Below are 27461 nucleotides of genomic sequence, written 5' to 3'. Positions count from 1 at the left end.
GCAATATAGCAAGTAGTAATAAATAGCGGATATAAGAATATGAAAGTTAAAAGACGATTGAGGTAGCTAAAAAGCGTTTTCTGGTTCCGTGTGTGCTTAAAATTTTTAAATGCCTTCATGACTGCTATAAAAGTTGTTCTTTTTTAAGTTGAGCTGAAAGACAGAAATTTGAAGAATCTAAAAAAGAATGAATCTGTCTATAAGAGCACTTTCGGGATCATGTTTTTCTATTTTAGGTTCAAGCTGTTGGAAATCATCAAAGCCTAAGGATATCAGATTTTTAAGTTTATTATAATGATTTTTGCATTTTAATTTCAGAGGTAAAAATATCTCAAGATGAGCGAATAAATGCTCGGAGGGCAGCAACGTATAAGAAGTCTTTAAGATTTTCATGTATGCAGTAATATTTTCCAGAAAAGCGATTTTGAGGTATAATATTGTAGGTGGAAATTTCATTTTTTTTTAAACTTTAACATCTTAAGCACAGTATGGCACATTTCTCCTTCATATTTTCAGAAAAAGAATTCCAGTCTGCAAGAACTTATATGCTCATACAAAAGACATAGAAAAAGTATTCCGTTTTCAATAATAAAACATGAAGTCTGAGAAAAAGTGCGAATTCTGTAAGATCTTCATCATTATTTTTTTTTCGACTAACAGCAGATCTGATGTATAGTATTGCAATAACTAATGATAATTACTAAAGTCCGCTCTTGGGATTGTGTGCTTTTCTCATGTGGTCAACTCGCCTCTGAAAAGGACCTTTTTTCAAAAAATGACTCAAAATATTTTGCTTAACAACAAGGAACTTTTTCTTGGTGATCAGAGGTTTTCATAATTCTAATCTTTGTTTTCGCTCTTAATCTTCATCATCGGAGGCATTTGAGTCATCTGTCAGGAAATCATCTTGATAGAGTCTTTTTGATTCAATTTCATACTCTAGAACTTCATCATCTGCTAGGTGCGAAGAACCTTCCATGAATTTGGCGAACCTGCGGACAAAATGTAACAAGCAATTAGGACTACTAAAAAGAATCCAACAGAATTGAGGGGCTTGGAGGACAAGGCGCATAGGTGCAGTTTTTGCTATTTCGAGAAACATGCGTTTGCAGTTTTGAAATTACATGGATCCTTGTGGCGGAAAGAAAGTTCAAAATGACTTTTTGATGCTTAAAAGTTGGAATTTGGGAGCGAATTTTTCACAGAATATGTATTGAAACTAGTTTCATGAGATCATTAATATCTCAATCTTTCCAAAATCTGCACTTATGCGCCTTGTCCTCCAAGCCCCTAAATTACCTCTAACAGCGGTGAAAATACTGAAAATCAGTAATTAATATGGGTATCAAACAATATGAGAGTAACTTAGTTTCAGGCCTCCCTATCCAAAGACAGGCAAGGTTGATAGACTCAGGTCAGTCAAGTGACTCAGTGGCCTTTGGGATATCAGTGGCAGTGGAGTAAATTTGAAAAAAAGGATATGTTCTGTAATTGTTGCAACTTGTGTGCCACTTTGCTTTCTTACAATATTGTAGGATAGTCCTTCTTTGAGAGGAAGAGTATTACATTTCTCACTTTATTTGAACTGGCTGTTATTGACATGTTACATACCTCCTACTTGTTTTAAATTTTTGATAATACGTTTTCACCTCCAACACCACTGATAATCTTTATAAATAACTACACAAGGTGCAAGTTTAAGCGTAATGACAAATGTTGTCCCATCAAAGTTTCATGTTGAACATGATTTCTTCAAGAAAAATCATAGAAAGTAACTCCTTACCAAGATATTAACGTTTTCCAGCACATCAATTTAAATTCCCTGGCATAAAAAAACGATTTTCTACTTGAATTAAATCTCTATCATCACAGTTTGTACTGAATGAAAATGTGGCTACCTTAATCTCGACACTTTGGCTCAAATGTTACAAATTTTTTAGACTTAGAACAACACAGGGCGGGGAAGAAACACTGCTCCATTAAGAAGCCTGCAAAAATCTTTACAGGACGTTATTTGATTCTATGCAAAACTCAGAAACAATGGTCATGAAACATTTAGCAGGCGCAAATCAAATAGAAAATTCAAGATTAGTCCCAGTTTTACCTTAAAGGATCTTTGAGCTTGAGAATTGTTCTCCATTGATTGCAATCTGGACTAGAGCAGTGGGCACGAAGGTGATCAAGTGCTTTAACTGTTTCTATGCTCCCTTGTTCATGGTATTCGTCTTCTGTAAGAAGCCTGGCCGGTTTCGGAGGGAAAAATCGTTGCCGCACGTTCAGTCGCATTTTAGCTGACCAGCTAGGTGGAAAATTATGGAACGCCAGTAGAAAGAGATCTATGCTCAGCGTTGCTTCTTGGAAATAACTGCTCAGGAAGACAAGAATCAGGCCAACACCCTGAAAAATGAGCACAGAATAAATAACAATACTGAGGAACACACGTTCACTTGATAAATAGCCACTGAGGCTGAAAAAACATCAACACAGAGTTGCCACAGAATTTGGAAATTGAAATTTCCTGACATTTCCCTGATACATTTTGGTGCAATTCCCTGACAATTGAAGATATGGCAAATGGTTAAGAAGACATAATAGAAAGTAGTTTTCAGGCAAAATTTCCAGTTCAAAACCTCAAACCCATTTTAAGGCGCAAATAAAGGAGATTTAACAAATTTTCCCTGACACTTCCCGGTTTTCCTTGACTTTTTAAAATTCCCTGACATTTACTGGTTTCCCTGACTGTGGCAGCCCTGTCAACAGTGAAACTGCAAACACCACATACTATGGAACTCCTTTGATTCAAATCGATGGAATCCAAAACTTATCTGAATATTTAAAAATTTAAATAGAATCTTTAGAATGAGGGTGGGGCAAGATTTAGGAATTTCCTCGGAAAGAGGTGCTTCTGATGTAGGTCTCATGAAAAATGAATTCTGAGCTTTGAAAGTTCAAACAGCTTTTTTGACTGAAAATAAGAAACTTAGGTAAGATTGAAGTTAGTAAAAGGACGATTTTGATTGGCCTGAAGCTAATGCTGCCTAAAGAGGCGATGACGAATGGTTTCAACCACCTTGAATCCAATGCGACATGGTTGCCTCGAGGATGAAAAACCGATCTCATTTAAAAAACAATACAAGTATTAAATGGATCGCATTTAGCAAAAAGGAACCAGCGTGAGTTGTGTTGTAAAATGTTGCTTCTTCATAATTATCTAAAAAATCATCCAGAATAGCAAATAGTTTTTTCTTCCAATCAAAAAAATTGTTAATTTTAAAGAGAAATAATTGGGTAAATTTGAATACTGTACATATATGAAGTATTTTTAAAAGAAAAGAAGAAGTTGCACAATTTTGACAACTATGTAATCGTCGCCTGGTTCCTTTTTGCTAAATGCGATCCAAATACCTAGAGTAAATGAACTACATTTTGCAGTAAGGGACCATTATTTCTGGCTTATTTTAGAAATAACATAGATGCTATTGGTTTCCTTGAGCAGAAAGGTGCTTTTGTGGAAGAGCCAGAGCTAGTGGTTCCTTAAGGCAAATGTAATCCAAATATTAAAAATAAAAATCAAAGATAGGGCTTCAAGAAACTACGTTTTCTGAGAAAAAATGAAGTATGACAGTAAGCCTGCAGCATCGCAACTAAAGATAAGTGATTTTGCACTTAGCCGTTCAGTACTTGCTTTTGTTATCCTGGAGGCAATATTGAGGTGAAATATAGAATCAACAAGAATCACACACTTTAAAACTAGGAATCTTAAAACTGATGTGATGACAAAATATCAATTTTTTACCTGCAGGGTCCACTTGATGAGATTTTTACTTCTAGGATCGGAGACAGGGCCATAACGGTAACATATAACAAAACTGACAAACCCCGAGAATGCAAAATATATAAATGCATGGACTTTGTATCGTAGTGCAATTGTGCGCAAGTTGTCTGAAATCATCTGAAGCAGATAAACAGCCACTGCCCAGCCACTGGCTAGAAAACTGTACATGACTGGTTTCTGTGAACAAAAGATATTTTACATGATCATGAGCTTATAATAATACAAGGAACTTGCCATAAAATGAACCAAATATGACAGAAATGCACCGAGTCACATCAAGTTTGAACTAAGAAAGAGGTTTGACGTTTTATTCCACCATGAGACTCAACTGTAATTTGCTTGTTCACAGGAAAAATAAATATATAATATGGTTGAGGCTCCTATAGAGTTGTCCTCCTTGAGATGATAATTAGATTACTCTACTGGTGTAACTCATTCTTATCACATCGAGGTTTAAATTCAAAAAAGCTTATTAAGAGGTGCAGAGTATCATTGCAGAAGTCCATTTATTATACCTGGGTACATTACTTATATTTATTACCCTCATACTTTGTTTCAAAAAGTTTTTTTGTTTCAAGTGTAATACTAATTATAAGAATAATAATGAAAACACACTTGGGAAACTCTCAGCAAACTTACATATAAAATGGACTGCATTGCGCGAAAAGGAACTGGACCGCATTAAACAGAAAGGAACCAAGCCACATCAGCTATTGCCAAATTTAATTCGGCAATTTAATTTTTACGAGAAAACAGTTGTGCGGATTTTCGTACAAATTTCAGTGAATTTTCTCCATACTACGAAGCAAGTTCCTTAAAATTTTCAAAGAAATCCGCACTAACGCTCTCTCGTAAAAAAGAAATTGCCCAGTTAAATTTGGCAAGAGCTGATGTGGCTTGGTTCCTTTCTCTTCAACGCGGTCCGAACTATAACTTCTAGTACGATTCGAAAATAACGAATGTGCCTTTATGTTTCCTCAGGCAGATGAATGCTTTCATGGATGTGTCAGACATATCAGTTCCTATGTTTAATGTCCTCTCATGGGAGATTAAAAATATCTTTCGAAAAGGAAATTAAACTACTTTTAGTCACTACTGGGAATAAAGAGAATATGAAATACCTTGGGGATCATCCTGCTGAGAATGTATACAGCAATTAAGAAAGAAGCGCAAATACCAAATGAAACACCACTCAAGTAATAGAACAACGAATTTTCACACAGGCGTGGTGCAGAGAAGAATAAAATGACTCCAACGAAGAAAATTAACACTCTCCAATAATCGATTCCTGAAAACAAGCGATAAAAATTACATTTTAGCAAAGCGAGAATTGAATTATTGTCATTCCTTCTAAAAAAAAAAAAAAAAAGTACTACTACATGAATAATATCACCAAATGCCCTGGGGTCGCTTAGCAATCATGATACTTTTCCCCAGGCCTCTACATCAATAGAGCTCCGTTCCTCAACTTCAGGGGCCAGTATTTCGGACTGAAATGAGTCGATTTGGACTTCTTGATTTCAATGTAGGTTAGAATTTTCGCATTCATTTTGATTAAAGAATTTCAAAATTTTGACAGGGACTCCACTTTCAGATCAGGACTCTCCTATTAGTTCCCAGGGGGAGAGGGACATCAGGATGATAAAATCCGAATTCCTTGCATTTAATTCTCTATTAGTCCCAATGGTCATCGACTTCATCTGGCCCAATGTGTCAGACAAAAAACCCTGGAACAGATGGTCTGGGACACCTTACATCTTCATTTCCAAAAAGAACTTCTGCTACTTAGCAGAATACACTAGTTTGAATCTGAGATTTTGAAAAAGAATGAGGGAGAATACTTACGTATTACATTCAAAGTGATATCGTAGCTTTCATTTGTCAGAATGCCGATGCAAGTGGAATTGAATGGGTTCAACTGGATGGTTTTAGATTTTGACCATGATGGCAGATTGAAACTCCATGTAGATCGACTCTGTTCAAATTCAACGATTACGTCTTCAGGTGTGAATCCATCATACCTCGTGTACTTGTCTTGAGATAAACTTAGTTCCATCTGAGGAAAAATGAATGATTTATTGCATTATTCACTTTTATAGAAATGAAATCATGTGTATGAGAGTGAAAAGCCTTAAGTACAAGGATTTCAGAAAATTGCTGGGGTAAGCACTCTGTTCATCTTAGTTTTTTGGGGTGCTGCTTGTAAAACAAATAAACATGGCATCAAATTACCAGCAGCTTTGAAAGTTAATGCCAAGATCATCTGGAGCACCATTAATTAGGACCAGAAGTTTTGTGAGAACTCCCAAAGACTGTCTGGACGATCCAATTTCTTTTCACAGTTGGTATGGTAGCAGTCTTTTAAAATTTTTAGAGAGGAAAATTCTAATATTGCCTAAGTAAAGAATTCATGACGAGAAGTCTCAATAAGTCTTTAAAATAAGCCCTCCAAATTTAAACAGATACAAGATGAGCACACTTGAAGGTCGAAATTTCAAAACTCACCAAAACAGTTTCCCAAAGATGGATCAAATACTTGGGTTTCCCTTTGTAGCAGTAAATCTTTGGCGTTGACGTTTGTTCTAGTCCACTGTGGTGGGTCTTCCATGGTTCTAGATGGTGGGCTTAAAAAAATTTCAAAGATTAATGAAGATGAGCACATGAGTTAAAAATGTTTTAAAATTTGAAACTAGGAGGAATACAGAACTATATGTAAAAATTTCATTTCTATTCAACATGAAAAGTTGAATTTAAATCACTTGTTTAGGAGCTGGGTACTGCCTTTCCCTGTTGGCGCTCTCATACCTGTTCTCAGATCTTTCTTGCAGCTACTCAAGTTGGATTTTCATAGATAAAGACTATCTAAATTTGCTGCTCATCACATGAATATTCAGAAAACATGAATATTCAGAAAAAACTGATGAGATTCGATTGAAAGGAGTTTTTAGAATTAAAATGAAAAGAGGACCAAGACCTACTTCTTGGCCAGAAAGGTACCTAATAAATTTGACATACTTACACTTTTACTTTTACTAAGGCAAGGAATGATAAAGGATTGACTTACCGAAAAGACCACAGGGTATCTATGAGAAGAAGACTTATGATTTGTAAGAAATGATAGCAACAGATAGAAATCGGCGAGAGCTCTGAGTTGCTTTTTATTTTTATCAAACTTATTAGGTAATCTATCCGAGACTGGTTTGGGACTGGCATTAATTGGTGGTACCTAGGTACTCGCCTTTACTCTTTAGATAAAATAAAATACGTCTTCAGTAATTAAACCTACATCGAAAAAATACAGCTGAAATGCACATTTAGCGTTTCAGGGCGCAACTTTTAAAGACTGTTGTGAGTACTGAGTCGCATTCTGTAAGGCCCCTGATAAAAGATAGGGATAAGTTGAACTATCAACCTCAATAAGTTCAAATGTTCAAGTCCTTAGAAAACTTCTTTTCTTCTGACGTTATCAGGAGTTCAGAAGAAGACCTCAATATTACTCTATTAGTACGGAAAATTGGGTTGAAGTGTATATAAAACATTTTAGAAGAATTTTAGTGTAAAATTGATGAATCAACACAAAACAGGACAAAAAAGACGAGAAACAGCAGCACTTTCAAAAAATCTCCTCACCATGTAGTTTGATATTTATCTTTGTTAGTTTCTTGGATTCTTTGCTCTTGTTGTCTCCAATTTTTGTTTTTACTGACTCTCTTACACATTCACCTATTTTCCGAGCTGAATTTCAAACAGGTACTATTGTTATCAGGCTCTACAGATCTATTGGAAGATATCTGGATCAAAGAAAACTTAATACTTTTTGGCGGGCAGAAATTTTTGGGTTTGATTGGTTCAAATCAATGGTAGATGTGCAGATCTTCTTAAATTGAGGTGAGCTTTCTCTTTCTTTCCCCATACTTTTCAGCTATCAAAATTAGAGTGTTGAGCAAAATAGACTTGGGGATCCATCAGCTAGGTACTTTGTGGGAATGTTTTAATTTCCTTTAATTTGTCATGCTTCATAATTTTTGGTAAACATAAAAAAGAAAAAAAAAAAACTTGATATTATCACCTACTTTGACTGCACTGAATTTCAGTTTTTCCTAAAAGTTTTCTTTTGTAATTTGATACTTGATGGATTAGATAAATTACATACGCACATAAAATGATGTTAAAGAAAAAACATATTCATAGAAAAATAGTTTATTCCGATGAAATAATTTATAAAAATTCAGATTTAGAAAACGAAGACTAAACAAGTTTATTTTCCTAGTTGTTACACAGCTGCACAGCATCTGTAAACTTTGTGTTTAAGTGCACCTATCTTAAAATCTTAACATTAATGTCATTTCACTTCGAGGAATAAATAAATGCCTACCTACCTAGATAAATTTTAAGACGAATAAATTATTAATTAAATATTAAAGTTACTTCTAAGGAAAATTCTTGGAATGACAGAACTGCACAGAGGATATTTGATGTTCAAATTTGATATGGTCAAAGTTTCAAAACCAGTCCTTCTAAGTGACGCCATTTTATAATTTCCGTCAAATGAAAATTTCAAAGACTTGTGGTTTTTTTTTGGGGGGGGGGGGGGGGGGAATCATTGCGTTTCCTTAAAATATATTTCTACAGACGCAGTGAACTGCTGATTCAACGCTTCAAAAAGTTATCAAGATAAAATGTCTGGGTATTCAGGAACCTGTTCATTCTTCTTTTGGAGTCAAGGTTAAAAGAAAAACCTTGCGCAAGAGATTAACACAAAAAGTTAAGGCAAAATCACATTCAGTATTTTCAGAAAGGGCGTCTCAAACACAATTTAAAACATTTTCTGTTTTCAAACAGTCAAACATACTCTACATTTTGGCTGAGGCCAGTCATGACAAGAAAATCCTTAGAAATTTTAGTATTGCACTGAAAAATAAAGTTAATAGGAGATGATTCTTTCCATCGAACACAACCTCTTTAATGATGCAGAGTTACAAATAATCCCCCGATCGTGATATTCCAAAATATTAAAACTGATTGGTGAGATCATGAACTGAACAATGCTCCTTATTCTACTTAATTATTTAATTTCACGGGGAGGAAAGAAAGAAATAGAAAAATTGTTGATTTTGGCGATCGTAAAGGCAGGAAAGGATCCAACACAACAATGGTGTTTCAGAATTTTAAAACTGAGCTAAATTTTGATTCGAATGAACTTTCTACAGATTCCTTTTGGAACAAAGAGAAAGATAAATTGTCTTTCTGAAAGAGCGTTAATTAGTTGGATGGAAATAGAGGAACCCAAGGCATGAACATGTTGAATAAGATGTTCCAAAAATTGAGAGATTATTTGGATCAGTTCTTTCAAATAGGGCAGAAGTCCAATTTTTCAAAATCCATTTTTCCTTTTCGCATTATTGACGCTCTTCTCCCATGACATTTGCGTTTTAGTGCGTCTTGCTACTCGCGTTCCAATGAGACTGCTACTGGAGACTTCAAAAATGTAAAAAAAAAAAAAAAAATAAATAAATAAAAATTGAAAAATGGATTTTGCGTATTTTGAAAGGACTGATATATTTCACATTGCTTGTCTAAAAACTAAGACAAGAACTCAATTTTTAGGCCATAAGGTCCCATGAAATTTTTCAAATATCTAGGTGCACCTAATTTGCTCTGATACTTAAGGAAAAATGTGACAGCGTTTTTATTCACTAGTCACTTCAATGAAAGATGCAATTCAGTTTAAATATTAATTAGTAGGAACAAACCATGATGAAGTTTCTATTCTTTGAGACTTCACTTTTAGAAAATGGAAAAGTTTTATCATTAAAAGATGCTCCATAAGGGGAAACATTCAATATAGAAAATTTACTAGCTAAGGGACAGAAATGATTTAAAATCAATCCCTGACACGGTTGTTTTTGGTTTGTTAATTTTATAACACTAAAAAGCATGACTGAACCCTATGGGTAAAATTGTTACAGTGCTGGAAAAAATTAGATAGTGACAGAAAGTGAAAGGTCTCATTGGCACAGTGTTGATATCACTTAGCATGAGCTGAGTGACCTCACACTTCATAGTAGCGAAATACATTACCTAACTACGGATTTAAACTGATAAGGAACGGGAAAGTATTTTCTTTCAGATTTACGGACTTTCAAGCATTTTTTCACTTTCTTCCACAAAATTTCTGGTCATTAAAGAGCTTTCAAAAAATCAAGAGAATTTTTCCCCCCTAATTCTATTAAGATACAGGCATTAGTATCCGGAAAATTATTTCCAGATAAAATGACTGAAATTTCCATGCTAGGAAAAAGTGGCATTATATTTCTCCAGATTTCAATCTCTCATTATTTAAAAATCACAAATAAATTAGCCACTCCATTAGCGTATTGGCTTCTGTAGCCATATATCTTCTTGGCATAATATAAGAAAGAGCAATATTTTGCTATAGCTCATTGTGGAATGTAAAAATTAAGAATACTAATTAGGAACGCAAGAATGAGATGTGAAAAAAAAGGGTTATGCACTACTTTTTTGTGTTTTCAAAAAATTTGTTTTTCAGAAGGAAATATTCACAGTGAGTACTGATTTTTTCCCTCTCTCACGGAACGTATTCGAACAAAATAAAAAAAAGTTTGATTTTTTTTTCTCCTGGCAGAAGCAATTGTAGAAGTAAGCTTAAAACTTCTTCATGAAAATAAAAATATTATTTTCGGAGTACCAATCAAGTAAAATTGCCAATAGTAGCAACAGAAAAAAAGAACAATGTGATTAATAAGACAAAATATGAGCTCATCAATTGAAAGGCCGGTGAAAATTCTTCGTTACTAGATAAATCCTACGATATGTTAGACTGATGATCAATGCAGAGCACAGAAAACAGGATGTAGGTATGTTGTAGAAAAAGCGACAGGAAAGTTGAGGAAGGTAGAAAATCGAGGGAAAATACGCTGAGGGGAAAAGCGCAATAGATGAAAGAAAAAAAATGAATAAAATAAAAGAAGAAAGAAAACAAAGAGTATTGTATAGAACTATAGTGTATTAATATAAATTATTTTTTCATTAAAAAAATAAAACTAATTGTATTGTTCCCGAATACAATTAAAATACATTCATCACTATAATATAATACTGTTTGAATCCAACAGATAAATAATGGATAGTACTGATAGTACTCATGATATTTTAAATCACTTTTTTAATGCAAAAACACTTAAAAGAAGCTTTAGCAATAGATTCAGAGAGTAGGATACTTAGGTACAAAGAAAAGAAGTGATAAAAGAAAACTTGAGAAAAAATAAATAAATAAATAAAATAAAATAAAAATTAAAATACAGAGTGAATACAGAAAGAGAAAAATTAAATAAGAGAGATAGTAAACCTAAAATAACTAACCCTGTAATATATAAATATTGATAAGAAATAATATTTTAATTTTAAAAAAAATTTAAAAAAAGAAATAAAGTGAAAACTCGACCGGAACGCTAGAGAGAAAAATGATTGCAAGAACTAAATTTTACTTGACACTAGTCAGGAAGGTATTGATGCCTAAATGAAATAAATGGTGGATAAAGAAACAGAATAGAATCACTGAGAAAGAAAATCACAATAGTTTCATGAGAATCTAAAAGCAGAAATCTAACTCTTGTCTGACATGATTGAATTAGTTTAAGGTATTTTGTAGGAACAATACCGAGAGATTTCTCAATTGAAGCCTGTCAATAAATAAAGAGGGTAGGTATGATTTATCAGTTGAATATGAAGGCAAGCAACGAAGCTCAGCTGAAAATGTTTTGAAGTTAGTGTGTCGGAAATCAATACATAACTGGATTCACAAACAAACCTACTAATTTGCATGAAGCATACTGATATAAATGCACAGTTAAGTTATTCACAGAAGATGAAAAAAAAAAAAACAACAGAAAATGGAAAATTGGCACTATTTTTTGATCCATAAAATTCCAGGACCTGAAAATCTTTGCTTTTGAGTTCAACAGAACTGATATGATGAGGAAATCTATACAGAGATTCACCATGATGCATAGCTATGCTATCAATGGTTCAAAATTCCTTGCCTACACTACATGAAGGTGCATTCAGGCACGTCTAGTCGCTCAATGATCCCCAATGTAAACATTAATTGTTTCCCTAAATCGTCAGCAATGATTCATGGATCTAGGCAAGCTCGTCAAGCGGCTAGAGAGGCTGAGACAATGGGCCTTAAAAATAATTGCTGGGAAGAGAAATAACTAAATAAGTTTTAGTAGAATCCAAAGATCCATGTGTCTAACTTGGCAACGTAAGACAAAACCGCAAGAATTAAAAAATCGAATAAATAAAAAAACAAAATTTGAGTCAAAGGCAATAATCTACTAACCGTCATTCTTAAACTGCTAATTATAGTCTCTCGTGGACCATGAAGTTACTTAGGGTATACTTTTTACAAAAAAGTACACTTATTTGTTATAAATTCTTAGGAAAGGTGAAGGGGCTAAATGAAAACAAAATATTGAATACTGGCCAATTAATAGTTGGAAAAACTAGCGTGAATGAATATTGCGATGAGTCTGATGACAACATTCGAACTGCACCGACAGTATCAAACAACTCTTAGCAGGGAAATCAGATAGCCTGCTTTGGGATAAAAAAATAGATAAAAATCAAAATAATTCTTCTCACCATACTGATCAGGTACAAATCGAATACTTCAATCAAAAGTTTTACTATCATTTGCTAGATTTTAAAAAGAGTGATTGTGGGTTGAAGTTGGTAGGCCTTGCTTTGCTAATGGAAAGGTCAGATAAAAAGCACCAAGTACTAGACTGAAAATGTATGTTTAGGAATGAATTTTTAAATCCTTTACTCATGTAAAAAGACCCCACAGGAACAAGGAAAAGATAAGTTTTAAGTAGATCATCATTTCGATTATAAAACGAATAGCAAATGAAATTTGTGTAAAACACCAACTTTTTAAATTACTTCGAAAAATGGATGGGCTTCGATACGTGTATAGAAGGTTTTATTTTAACCTACAGCTCTTCGTATGTTTAAGGGAAAAACTGGCCAATTTACTTCTATCAGAAATTTTCTTTTTTAAGTAATGGATTAGCTGATAGATTATTTTCCCTCAAGATTGAAAAAAAGCCCTGCTGAGCAGTCTAACATGTTAAGAAAACGTGTATTGCAGACTGGAATTAAATAGGTTTTATTTTAAGTACAATCAATTGTACGATCAAATAAATTTCAATTACTTTTTCCACCAAACATGCTTCACGAATTGTTGTTTTCTTTCGAGGTGATAGTGGGATTGACATACCTTCACAATGTATTAAATTCAACCTATTCTTTGAGTATTAAAAAAAACTAATTCCATGCCAATTGCTGACCATCAGCCCTCTGATGAACCCCCCAAAATTACATTTTCACCAAAGAAAACAGAAATCAGGACAACTAACGATACAACCATTGATAAAACAAGTAAAATCCAGCATTTTGTAGCGTCTGAATCTATCTTATCTCTAACAGTACCTCACACCGGTCTCTACAACACAAACAGAGAAAATAAGGACGAGGAAATTTGACCTCGGATTACTGATACGTATCACATTGTACCTTTGCAGGTTTGTATGATATGTTGAAACACTAAACTTAACACCATCTTGACCGTAAATATCGTTGCCAATTTATGCAGAAATTAACTAAGGATGGACCACTGGAATGGATTAGAAAATTGCAATACTTTGCATTTTTGAGTTTGCACAAATTATTTCGAGTATTGTTTTGACAATTCAGAGGAAGTAAGAGCAACTAAAACGGCAAAAAAATCAGTGAAAATGGGGACAACCAGATAAAAGAGAGGGAAAGTTTTTCCCTTACTTAAGTGATCAGGCTTAAATCTTGGTTGGTTATTGGTATCTTGATCTTGGAAATCGTATCCTTTAAAAATTAGGTTCCTTTTTTGACACCAATTCCCTGACAAAATCTCTGATTTTCCCTACTATATTCCGTTTTCTACAGAATCCCATTTTTTCCAGGTCCTAGGCCCCATGGGTTAAGATCACAAAATTTTCTCTCTTTTTAACAGTCCATTTTACCAAACTATGTAAAATTTTGGATACTTTGCAGTGTAAATTGGCAACACTACCTAAACTTAACTGAGATTTCAAAGATTATCAGGCTGATCGCAAAGCAAGCAGCAGAAGCTGTTTTTTAATGTCTAGCATAGACCAAAAGACACAACGCAGTTTCTTCCTAATTAATGTTCTTCCAAAGTTAAGAAGTGTTAAAGGTTGGAGCTGAAGCTCAATATCATAAAAAAACTTTGGTTAAAAATAAAAATGTCTTCACATTGACGCTTCATAAAACTTAATAAACATACTCGTCATGCGGTGATTATTACTCTCTCTGAGACGCCCAAATGTGGATTGCATGGATAAGCTATGAGAGTACATTAGAATATTTTCATGAGAAGATATAATAAAAATGGAGGATCTAAACAAAGTCACGCGAAAATAATTAATCATTTACAAGTTGGAATAGCTATCTAAAGAATGTGCAACTTTGGGAACAAATGCCGCTTTAGTGGTGAACCTTTGTAAGAAGTAAAGTTTACTCGAATTTTACTAAGGGTTCAAGAATCATTCAAAAATATATCTGCCAATCTACCGTTCGGAAATAGTATAGAATTTTAAAAATCTTAAGATCGACTTATTCAAAAGACTTTGATAGGATATCTACTCAAATAGCCAAGAGACAGGAATTATAAAAATAGATGCGATGTGAAATAATTACAAAAGGAAATTAAGTGACAAATGATTTGCAAATGTAAGTTGGAAAAATGCATCTATCTTACAAGGCATTCTATTTCATGACGTTGCAAACGGTTTTCATACCAACATTTTCGCAAACATGTAAACATTCGCACTGAAGGACAGACAGCAAACGCTTCAGGGTGAATTCAAGATTTTTTTCGAAGGGGGGGGGGGGGGGGAGATAATGGCAGGTTAGTATGTGGCAGATCAAGGAACGAACACGAGAAAGACGGCGAGCGTGGTCAAGGAGACGAAAGTTGTGGTCAAAGCTAGACAATGACAATTGAGGAGTTTGGAGGACAAGGCACATAGGTGCACTTTTTGTTAATTCCAAGAAATATGCGCTTGAAGTTTCAAAATTACACGAAGCCTTAAGGCAGAAAGGAAGTTTAAACTTTCTTTTTGATGCTTTAGATTTGGATATTAGTTGTGAATTTTTCACAGAATATACTTACAAACTAGTTTCAGTCAAGTTCACAAGTATCTCAATTTTTTCAAAAACCGCACTTATGCGCCTTGTTCTCCAAGCCCCTCAATTAAATCTTAAACATTCTAAACAGATCATTACTCAGGATTTGCTGCGGATGCATCTAGAGATCAATGCGAGACAATGTAACAGCATTTCATGCAGAAACAATGAATGACAGTTTAGATACATAAAAAACCCGTTCTTGCAGTTTTCAAAATCAACTGATTCATCGACAATATTTACAAAAGTTCTCGTGAGGGTAAGCACGCAGTCTTGCCCATATCAATATCAACATTTTTTTAAAAACTACATTCTTCAAATTTCCACTCGAGACCTGGTCAGTGAGATATTGTTAATTGTTTTTGTGCGCTTTTTTAATACATAATCATGTACAGTGGATTGAATGCGATTGTGACACCATTCAATTTATTAGTTCTCCACACACTGCATTAGTTTGTGTTTGTATTGTTTGTTTCTTGGAGTTGTGCGAAGAAAGTGGAATTGATTATGGACCATAATTCAAAGGAAAGAAAGGGACAAAACACGCTAGATACTATCACGAGAGGAATATCATTCCACATGAATCCAAAGTGCCTTGGATTTTAGTGGGAGACAAAGACTTTGAAATGCTCAGAAGTAAGGACCTCAAAAAAAGAATACCTCACGCAGGCTCAAAAAAGGGGAACTGGAAAAAGATTGTTTTAAAAAGCAACCGAGAATAAACAATGATCAATTTACCAGCAAGTGACTCGACATTAAAGTTGAATGAAAATAGAAAGGTGAGGAAACAGAAAATCGAGAAAACTGCAAGAGACAAGCTTAAATAAGTAAATAAAAATTGATTAATAAATAGAAAATCAATTTGCAAAGAGATAACTCTACAGAGAAATAGAAAAAGTGTAATAGTTAACAAAATCAGTTGAAGAAAAGTATTAAGAGAACTGGTATTTTATACAAAAATTCAAACTTAGTCAAGAGAAAAAGTAATTACATAGCTGATTGGACAGGAGTAAAGAGTAAAAAGAGGGGAAAAATTAAGAAACAAATATGACCAACTGTGTTTCTAGAAACATGATAAACAATGATCTTGCTTAAAAACAATTTGTAAAGAATCCATCAGGAGTAAATAAAAATAAATATCCTAAAAATAATCAATAAATAAGATAAAAAAATACTATAAGGTAATATACTTAATTAAGAGATAACCTTGATACTGATAGTGGATTTAACCAATGGTCAAAGAATTCAAGCATTTTGTCACAAGCACTCACCGAGATTGTAATCGCTCCGAAAACTAATCGTCTTTGAACTGATAGCCGTCTGACTGGATATTTGATTTTGAAAAAGATACTCGCAAATGGTTTTGTTCACTTAGTTGGTAGTTGTGCATTTTGATCAGGGCTCCAACAGCATCCTCGATGGAATTCAGCTGAATCAGAGCCATCTTCCTGTCTTTCGGGAAGAATTTGAATCCTTTCACAGTGAAACCATTCGACTCGAACAAGTGTTTGATCTCTTCCTCGGATATCGTCGCTGGAATGTTGGACAGGTGGAGCGTCGACGACGGTGGGTATATGTTTTGATAGTTTTTCGACCCTCGCTTCTTAAACCTGTGCAGTGGCGAGTTTGTGTAGTCTTTCGTGAGACCGGTGTCCGGCTGCCCTTCTTTGGGCATTTGAACAACTTGGTGCTTGGATGGCATCACGCGCATTTGCTTGCCGAACAACTTCAGCTTGTCCAAGTGCTGTATCGCCAAGTGCGCTTGGCTAGCCTCCGCCATCTGTATCAGGGCGCTATCTTTCTTATTGTACAAGATTTTCACACGCAGGACGTCGCCGTAGACGCCGAACAGTGTGAAGAGAACATCAGGATTTACCGATTCCTCGTCGAGGTTGCTGATCAACAGCACGCAGGTTCCGGTCGTCTGCGCTGTGAGTCGCTGCAGGGCTCCTGTTCCCAGGCCCGCGGTAGCTCCTAGTGTCGGAAGACCGAAACTCCCGACCGGCAAACCGCTCACCGGCGACCCGGCGTACGATGCTGCCAGGGGTGAGCTCAGTCCGAGCGAGCTGAACGGCGATAGGACACCGGGGGTGCTGGCCAAACGACCATCCGATTGCGTGAGGGATCTCCTGGCAGCTTGCAATGCGATTGGAGAGGCGGCTCCGCCAAGGAGGAGTTGAGGGAGAAGCTGGTCGGGCAAAACGTTTTCCAAACCACCCTCGCCGTTAGGAAGCCCTGGATTCGTGTAGTCGCGAGACTTGTCATTGTTATACTTGACGTTGAGATTAGTTAACTTTGAGTACTCGATCCGGAGCGTGCAGCAGGAATTGTAAACGTTTTGCCCATCGAGCGAAAGCTTGGCCGACTGCGCAGTGACCACGTCTGGATACTGGATCAAGACTTGAAAAGAGTTATTGCGAGTGAACGTGACGATTTTGAGGACCTTCCCATACCGTGAGAAAATTTGGTATAAAACTTCCAAGGTTATTGGGTACACCATTTGTTCGATGATGACGCGGAGAACCGTGTTGGGTCCACCTTGGGTTTCGCTCGAGCCGGACAGGGCTTGTGCTGCTTGGAGAGCGGCTTGGGCCGAGGCGGAGGCATTGCTGTGCGTCTGGTCTGTTTTGAGCTCCTTGTGATTGGAGAACTGGACGTAGACGGCTCTGTCTCGGAGCTGGGCAGTGCAGTTGGTGAAGTATTGGACCATGGAGATGGCGGCTGCTTCGTCGCCCATCTCTAGGAAGGCTTGGTTCTTGCCTTTCAGGACGAGGACGTTGGTCACTCGCCCGAAGGGAATGCCCAGATGAATGATCTCAGCCTCTGTTACTTCATTTGGAATGTTGCGGATGTGGATAACTTTGGAGGGGTTTGTTGTCGACGGCTGTTGCTTCGTCTCTAGTTTTACTTTCTTAGCGTCATTGTTGTTGTCCAAGTTGTTCATCTGAGGGCTCAGGTCGTTGCCATTGCTCACGCTGCCTTGGGTAAGTAACTCGTCGGAACCTCGCTTGTTCGGCATTCTGTTAATGTCTTGCATATGAATATCCTCAGTCGACGCAGAAATCTGGCCTAAAGGTCTCTTCATAATGAGCTGGCCTCACGACTAATGATGGTTTAATTTGTGGAAAGTCCAACCGAAAACGGAACTGAGACACTCGGTCGGTCCTTAGCGATTTTAGTTAGTATGGATGACTCGGGTTTAAGCGACAAAACTGCGGCAATCTACAAAAAAGAGAAAGAAAACAAACGAAGCTATACTACAAGACCCATGATAGTTGATAGACTTTTGGGGATTGTTGAAGTAGGTTCTCAATTATTATCGACTCGGCCATAAATCTTAGGTGATGGAAAATTGAAGGGGAAGAGGAGTGAAATCTGAGTAGGTATAGTAATGAGGTAAAAAGGGAGTTTTCTTTTTACACTATTTTCTTTTTTTTAAAAAAAACATGAGAACAAATACAAGCACCAAATCTTATTTTTCAAGAGGGTTCAAACGAAGCTAGATCTCTTAAGCTCCTCGTATGCGATATCATCACTTGGTCCTCCGCATGTGATGGCAACATTGACAGGTTGCTTCCTTAAATCACCAGCCATGGCTATTTATTTTTCATTTGTCTTTTGAAATACTACTGAAGAAGTAAGAGGAGTTCAAGTGTAAGAATGGAGCCAAGCAGTTGAGAAAAATGTTGAAATTACGAAATGAAACATTCAGTGCCGATGAACGAGAGGCAATTGAAAAAAAGTTGGTAGTTGGTTACTGAGGAGATGAAAAATGTTTGAAAAAAATTCCCAAGAAATGAACAGAGATCATCACTATTCTGTCAATGAATAATGCATGATCATTGAAGACCTAGAGACATTACCTACTGGACATCTAAGGGCGCAGAGTGTTCACGACCAACGACCGATAGGTTGTTTGCAAACTACATGAGCAGTGGGGAAATTGCGTACGCCCCTGAATGACGGACGATATAAAATTTATTACGTTTTGATCAAAGCACGCTCCATCTTGGATTAAATTCTCCATAAAATGGAGCAGGCAAAATTTCAAAAGTCGGGGGAAATTGTGTCCCCCATTTTACCCCCCAAGGGAGGCTAGGGGGGCTTCGGGACCATAAAAATCGGATTCCTTGGGGTCGATTGCCGGATGAACCATCTTTATCCGGAGATTCTGCGTCAATTTTTGACCAAAGGGAAATTATGGAGGGGGCCGCTGTCCCCCTCTTTAATAGATCATTTTTGGGCGTGAAGAGATACAATTGTGGACTTTAGGGGGTCAATTTCACGTGAAATTTTCTGTACTTTTCAATTCTAATGAAATCGAACAAAATTCGATTGAGTACACCGACTTTTAAGATCGTGACCCCCCTTTACCCCCAAGGGAGGCTGGGGGGGGGGGGGGTTTCCGAGACCATGAACTTCGAACAACCAATGAAAATCGAATTCTTTGGGGGTCAATTCCCTATACAACCCCGCGGTCCCCGATTTCGTTCGATCTAAATCAACCGAGAAAAAGGCCTGGTACGGGTGCTCTGGGACACCCTGTATACCTAGAGTTTTACCTTTTACAGGCGCTTGCAGAGTACCTATATAGGGAGAGTATGGTCACTTCAGTTACCACCTCTGATTGACTCAGCCATCTTAGGCTGAATAGAGCTTTCCGGGGCCCAAAAATGGCGGTCGCTGTAAATAAATGTAAAGAAAAAATTACTCAAAATGTAGTTTTACTTGCACATTGCAGCGGGAACTTCACTCAAATGCACCAGTCCGACAAATTGACAAAGTTTTACGGCTAATCGTGTGCCATGCTCTCGAAAAATCACTTTGGATGTAAAGGGGTTGGCAATGGACACCCCCCCCCCCCCTCCAATCCGCAAAACCCAGAAGAACAGGCCGCCATTCGTGGGCCCTAAGCCTCTCCAAGGGCCCAGTGGCCGTACTCTCCCTATAAGGTACTCCAGGCGCTTGCCGCGATCGTTTTTGGCGCTAAATTCAAAGTTTCAGAAATTTTCTTCCGGAAGATGAGGTGCCTTTCCACAGAACCAGTCACGATTGAAAAGCAACAAAACTTGATCGCATATCCACAACATTGAAAGAGGGCTCGGTCTCTCTTCGGCTGAATCGGAGATTTTAACGCAGAGTAGAAAAGTTGGATGAGGCGAAACGCGTGATACAACTATTTAGACTTCGGAGTGTCGTAAACTTGCATATCCATGAAATGAAGGAGAGCGTGAACTCTCTTCGGCTGATTCGGAGACTTCAACGCTCGCTTCATCGATCTTAGGGCTTGTAGATAAATATCGAAAAACCAACGACAAAAATATTGGTATTAGGAGCAAACGGGCCGTTCAAGTATTACGTAATCCACTTTTTCCAATTTTTTGCCCCCCCCCCCCCCCCATTTTAAAAAAAAACATCAAGAAAACGCCAAAAACACAGCTTGAAAAGATTCGGTTTTTTTTTTTGATATTTCGCTGAAATACGAAAGGAAGAGATTAGCAAAGGTGTGATAATACATGACTAGATTTGTTTTATTCATTATTATACTGGAAAAGTTCACTTAGACAATTTTGAATAAGTTGACAATTGCAAAAATTATGTTGAAAAAAAGAAGGAGGCAAGGGGATGAGTTAGTGCGACACGCGTCAGGCTGGGTCGCACGCCGAAAAGATTCACTCGAAAAGGGCGGGATTTTCAATTTTTTGCACGTTTTTTCCTTCAAAGTTTTATCTACCCCCAGGGCCGGATTAAGAGGGTGGCCACATGGGCCGCGGCCCATGGCGGCAAATTTTGCAATTTTTTTAAATGTAGCTATAAAGAAGTATCGGATTCAGAAAAAAAAATTACGAATGAGAAAATGTGACAAAATCTCTCATTTCCTGAGAGAATATCTCTAATTTTGTCGTTCTTCTGTGATACAATAGACAGCACCTTTATTTAGTCGAGTTAAGACTAGGAGAGAAACCGAGCACGGAATTTGGCCTGAGACGGCGCGGCGCAGAGAGCAATGATGACGAGAACGTGAGATGAAAAGGAGAAACCCTCGGCGCGGCGGTCGGCATGTAACACATAATAGCGCCTACAAGACTGCATGAATACTTCACGCATTGCGCCAAAGACAGTGCGGTTGCTGCAGTCAGTAGCGGGCAGCGTGAAACGCATAGCGCCTGCGAGACTGCATGAATACTTCACGCATTGCGTCAAACACAGTGCGTGCCTCAGCGGTCGGCCCGAAACGCATAGCGCATGTAAAACTGTAGGAATACTTCACGCATTACGCCAAACACAGTGCGGTCAGCGCGGCTCGGCGGCGGAAGTTAAAATTACTAGACCACATTTATGTTTGTTCTTTCCTAATTTTTTGGTTCATTTTTTATAAATGGAGGGACTTGTCCATACAGAGATAGGTTTACAGAACTTAACTTTCGCGCCAAGTTCCGTGAACTTTTGCTAGTAGTGTTGACAAGGCTTTCGCCAAAAATGTGACCAACACGAGTAAACGCGTCTTATACGCTTCTCCCCCTCCGGCTCGTTCACTTGATGGTTTTTATTGATGTTTCAAAACGAATGAGAAGGGGACTGCAAAATACAGGCGGCCCATGGGCGGCAAGTAAGTAAATCCGGCCCTGTCTACCCCCTGCTCGGATTTTTTACGTATTACTACCCCCAGTAAAAGCGTTGCGTACAATACTTGAACGACCCTACACTCCATTGGCTTCCAAAATTTTTGTCTCCCTCTTTGAAAAAAAAACTAGCAATTTTTAAACGACGAAAGTTACATATTGCTAGATTGGATACCCTTCTCTCACATTGCTCACTGAAACTGTGACTTATCTTTCTCTCCTCCTGAAAGCTTTCCATACACTGGAACAACCCCCTTCGACCTGTAACCAAACTACAGTGAGCTTTCATTCGTAAGGCTCAATGAAGCTCAAGACAACTAGATTTTTTCGGACTGAATAATTCCGATCCAAACAATACATAACCCAGATTTCAGGGGCGTGATGATGGTCTAAGGTGATAAGATGGAAAAGGTATTTTAGGAGAATGATGATTTCTGCGAGAGGAGTCATTCGATACAGGGAAGAAATTCACTAGGAGAAAAATGGAGGGATAAAGGAAGAAACAAATAATTACAGAAATTAATGCAGTGTGTGTCCAGAGACAGTTTTCTTTCCCATTCGGGGAGTAAGTAAATCAGTGTTATGGAGTGTTGAAATCATAGTTGATGGAGTGCGATGCAGCACTCTTAGAGAACCACTAACTGATGCAGCACAAATCTTGGCAATGAAATCAGCTGGAGCAGGTCTACAGAACTTAATATAAAAAGGATTTTATAGACTTAACTCCTGTGTTCTGTCTTCCTCAAGCGCCATGTCTCGAATGCGTTCGAAATTTGTGAGAGCTTGGTTGCCCAAGAAGCACAGCACAACGAAAATATTTAAATTAAATTGCAATTTGATTTCAATGAAGTTGTAATTATTTATTTAATATTTTTACATCATTTAGTAGATTTATGCGGATTTTAAATAATCAAAAAAATAGGCTCCATATGTCAGAAAGATAGGCAATATGCGATGTAATGAAAAATTGCAACTTATTTCAATTTTATTGCAATAAGTCTCAATGAATGGGGCCCCTTCAAATAGGAGCTAGGCAACATACACAACAATCAGTGGAATTGCTATATTTTTACAATGTAATTGCTACTTATTGCAATCTGTGCTACTTGATGGGTCATCATGGCATCTAAAACAGTTGACGCACCTGGTCGACTCTTACCAACTCTTTCATGCACCATGATGGAAATGCAAAAAATTGATTTGGCTCCTTAAAAACTGGGCTTCCCCATCAGAATAGCTCCAAAAATTTTAGTAGGAAGGCAGAACACCGCTTCACTCACAAATAAAGTAAAAACAGCTGAATTCTGTCCCACAGGAACTACATTTCTAAGCTGTCATTCTTGGTTGGAGCTCGAGGCTGTAAGGCGAGTTTGAACCTTTCAAAGTTGATTTCGATGCAAATAAACTGTCAAGTACTAGGTAACTAGTCAAATAAAAAAAAAGAGGATAATATTCCATTCGAGCAGAAAAAAATGAATAGTTAGTTCTATCAGTTAGGAAAGCGAATAAACACTCAAGTAAACAACAACTGGACAGCGGAAAAAGGAAGTAGAAATTAGTTTGTCACCAAAAAATCAAGGAAAAATTAACGTTATTCTGAGGAATTGAGAGGGAAGTAAATTAAATAATCACACTTACGTCACTACGACACTAAATGGACTTCATTTTGCGACTAGGAACTACAACTTCTGGCTAATCTGCAAAAACACGTATGTACATATGGTAACTGAAGGTACATATGTTGTTTTTAAACTGAGCCAGAAACTGTGATTCCAAATTGCAAAATGTAGTCCAAATTATATTCATCATCACGGCACGAACAGAATAGAGAAAAAAAATGTGAACATTCACGAGAAAATGGACCGAGGAGCTGTAAAAATGGAAACTGAGATATTGGTAGGTACCATTGCTTGAAAACGGACTTCCCCAACATTTCGGTGTAATAAATAAAAAGCCCAAAAATAATAAACAAAACTGCACTACGCAATAAAAATTAGAGGCTCACAGGTAAAAAAATTCAGTTTTTAGAAAAACCTACGTAAAGTCAAATCTTGCTTGATTGGGTCTCGTAACTGCCCAATTAAAACGCTCATATACAAAAATTCAGCGACAAAAAACAAACACATTTTTGGGGATACTAGAGAGCTTTCAACAGCGCATGCAAAAACGGTGAAAGTCTCTTTCCGTTTTGTTCTTTGGTTTTGAAAAAATACTCTCTTTTAGAAAGAGGAGCAGCCAAAAATAAATATGCATTCTTTCAGGGATCCTTTGAATTAATTAGCTTTGGAATACGGTTGAATCCTGCAATCAAAAGGCACGTAAAGTTTCTGGCCCTTTTCTCAAATTAGGAAAATTAAACATCAGATCTCTTGTGATACCCAGCCACTTAAGAATTAAGTTACGGCAAGTATTTGGGTCTGTACAGACAGATTTCACTTGCTTAAGAAGAGATGATCCTGCATATGGTAATATCTACCATGAGTGATCTTCATGATCATGTACGCATGAAAAGGTGCTTTATCACCAGTTTTAATGATCATTAGCTCCAGAAAGAGTCTTCAATAATCAGTTTAAGAAATATTTGAACTAGAATGACAGGAATAATGTTCCATTATGTAGGACACTTAAAAACCTGTGACATTCAAGGGAGGAGAGTATGAAAAGTGCGTTGTTGAAAAAAGCGGATTGGGATCGTTTTGAAACAGAATTACATGATGCCAAGTGGTTGGCATGGTTGGACTCCATTTGAATTACCCGATGACTTGCATATTTACATGCAAATGCATGTTTCTACCTAACCCTTAACAATCTTGGGTGGTTGATGGGACCACGGGGTTGCGTTTGCAAACAGAAGAACCAAACATTAACGGATATGTTTATTTTGACAACACGCCTATAGTTCTTGCCAATGGAAAAGAAGATAGAGCTTGCTCATCGAATGTTGAGACTAAAGTAAACCTCTGATTAGAAACACCCAACAGGTGGTAATACATGTGTTCAGATGAAGGGTAATTCAGGATAAACTTGATTACAGGCGTACAATTGATAAACGGCAATTCTTTAGAATTTTGTGATATGAGTTTGTTTTATTTTTTTAACTCATGAGTAAGTATTAAGAAAGTTTCCTATTCCTGAATAGAGGAAGTGAACTAGAACAGAGGGGGCTAAATGATACTCTCCCCTCGAAAGATTGATTATTTTCTAGGATGAGTACTTTAGTTTAAATATTTGAACAGAGTGTGCCTCAACTTCAATTAGATAGACCTGAGATTCCCTTGAGCACTGACACAAACTATAAAATCATAGCAATGTGAGGGTCGAGTCCCTCTTGTCTCATTTAAGGAGCGGTGTCACATGATAGGTGGCACTGATGACAAAACAGAATATTTCAACTGAATGGGTAGCGTGGAAAACTACCTTCTAGATCTTGGCTTGAAAATATGTGAAAGTTCTACAAAGATAGACATTCCAGATAAGCAAGCTCTTACCAATATATTCAAACTTAGGAATTATGAAAGATGGCATCAATTATTAAACATCAACACGGAGCCTCTATGTAGTAACAGAAAAGTAGCTGAACATTGTTGATATTTAACAAGGGTGTGTAGTGGATGTGATGTCAAATTAAACTGTCTGGAAACAGAATCACACACAGGAGCATATTCGACTTTGTTGAACGTCAACCTGATTATTCTATAATTTGCATACTTACAGATGAATTCTCAAAATCCATCCCGTAATGATTTCTCAGTGTCCTCATTACTAATCAGGTGCCTTGCATAAGTAGAAGCACTGAACAGGAACAGGTAAGTTCCCTTTGGCGCTGCATTTCTTAATGGAGTCGGGGATTTGAAAAAGGTAGAGCTCACGCATCGTACATTGAGACATATGTCCATTCCTGATTAGCTCTGAATCAGTACGACTCGACAGATTAATATATGCAGTCAAATGGTATCACTGATGAATGATGACATAAACAATATTTTGACATTTGATGCGCAAGCTCTAGAAACCAGTTTGCAGGACAGCTGCAATGATCATCCTGTCCTGGACCAGAGAACCAAACGTTCATGGCTATGAGAGCCTAGCTGAAAGAGTTGCCATTGACAGAGCAATTAATCGGGCAATGTTTGAGATATACACCAAGATGCTGCAGGAAAGTCAACACCCTTACGAACAATGCAGTGACTCATCCAGTATGCACAGGTGCAACAACCCTTCTTCCAGCTGATCAGCAGTCACTGTAGATGAACTAAGGATCAGTGGATTGAAAGCGAAAAGGGTGAAAAGTGAGGGGTGTCGCCAAAAAAACTAAAACGAACAAGCATCACTACAGCCTCAGATCCTGGAGGATGTGCCAAAAAAGCGACGAATAGAGCTAGGAGCAAATGCAGAAACCAGACGTTTAGCTCTACGTCGTTTCGATGCTACCTCGAAAGAACTAGGATGAAGGGAGAATATGAACATCAACTCAAAAAGATTCTAACAGCAAAACGTATCAAAGGGCCGATAGGAGAGGAATGTTTCATTGTTCAGGCAATTGAATGCCTGCAGAATAACCTTAAATTCAAGACTTTTCTAAGACAAAGAAACCAAAAAATGGGGAATGGAGCATGATGAGGATACGTACCAGTGGTGGCTGACTCTCCAAGCTGCAGCAGAATTGGCAGGAAAACTCCAATAATTGTGGAAATCGTAACTTGCTTCGGCAAACAAACCATCATCATGGCTTACTAACTGTTGAATGTGGGCCGTTAGGTCGAGGGAGGCGGCATCAAATCGGACAAACACTTCTTTGTATACAGGGCACGAAATTTAGAAAAGTAATTGAAGGAGGGAAATAAATTTTTCTTAAACTTTAAACAGTCACAGGACTTAATCAAAAGAAACAGCGACACGGTCAATAAACTTAATTACCAGAACGGGATCGGAGAACAGAAGGCTGTGGTCGCCATTAAGCCTCTGGAACACCAACAACCAACAAAAGCCACGGTCCATTTTCCACGATCGTTTGGTGCATGCTGCCAACTGTCTCTATACCTCACCATAAGATGCTAGGATTATAAGAGGGAGGCTTCTCCTTGTTTGTGAAACTAAACATCACTAAGCCTTCAACTGTTATTTATCAGCGAAGTTTAGATTGAGAAAAGTCAAAGGGAAATCATGGTGATTAAACCAGCTGAAATTCCGCTATGTATTATGCACGAGAAGGCATTTTAGTGTCATATATTATGTTAGAGGTGGTGTACCTGACAATATGCTCCGCCATTTTTATTTAATGTTGCGCTACTGTGTCCGTGTACTGGAGGCTTCATTTTTCTTTCTTCATTCTCTCCCCTCTCTTCTCCCCGCGGCCAATCTCTCCAATTAAAATCCCACGAACCCGAAGCACGAAGCACGAACCCTCCCGATGTACGGCGAAGTGACTCGCGGGTTCACGGACCCGAAAGTTCGGCGCGCAAAGTCAATCGTTCTTTTTCTTTCGCCCCCTAATTTATGTAAGTGACTTTAATTTTCTCAGTCTCATCTGCATCTGTTGTAGGCTGTGCCGTCGCGAGAAATTCTTTTTACGAAATCAAACTCATCTTTTCGGCGCCTTTAGAGTGCCTACGTCCATTGGCGGGGGGGGGGGGGGGGAGGGTTGTCGCCGCTCGCCTGGCAGGGGGGGGGGGGGGTCGTTCCCACTATTTGGGAAATGTGAGTTGGTGTTGGTATTTCCAGACAGAAAATTAGAC

General features: G+C 37.5%; 1 protein-coding gene across 2 annotated transcripts; it reads right to left on the bottom strand.

The window, feature by feature from the left end:
- Nucleotides 1-475: 475 nt before the first annotated feature.
- Nucleotides 476-26699, bottom strand: LOC109034683 (polypyrimidine tract-binding protein 2). 2 transcript variants are annotated; one of them, XM_019047948.2, is made up of 7 exons: nt 26357-26699; nt 6341-6459; nt 5681-5891; nt 4957-5123; nt 3797-4012; nt 2105-2397; nt 476-992 (listed from the first exon to the last, which is right to left on the bottom strand). In XM_019047948.2, the coding sequence occupies exons 1-7, from the start codon at nt 26451-26453 to the stop codon at nt 860-862; spliced, it is 1236 nt and encodes a 411-aa protein (XP_018903493.2). In that variant the 5' UTR covers nt 26454-26699; the 3' UTR covers nt 476-859. The 2 variants fall into 2 exon arrangements, with proteins under 2 accessions (XP_018903493.2, XP_018903492.1); XM_019047947.2 differs by lacking the exons at nt 476-992; nt 2105-2397; nt 3797-4012; ... (1 more) ...; nt 5681-5891; nt 6341-6459 and adding an exon at nt 10843-18325.
- Between the last annotated feature and the right edge of the window lie 762 nt (nt 26700-27461).

This window comes from Bemisia tabaci, chromosome 9 (genome assembly GCF_918797505.1).
Source record: "Bemisia tabaci chromosome 9, PGI_BMITA_v3".
Taxonomy (NCBI): Eukaryota; Metazoa; Arthropoda; class Insecta; order Hemiptera; family Aleyrodidae; genus Bemisia; species Bemisia tabaci.
This window is presented reverse-complemented; position numbering and strand designations above follow the sequence as displayed.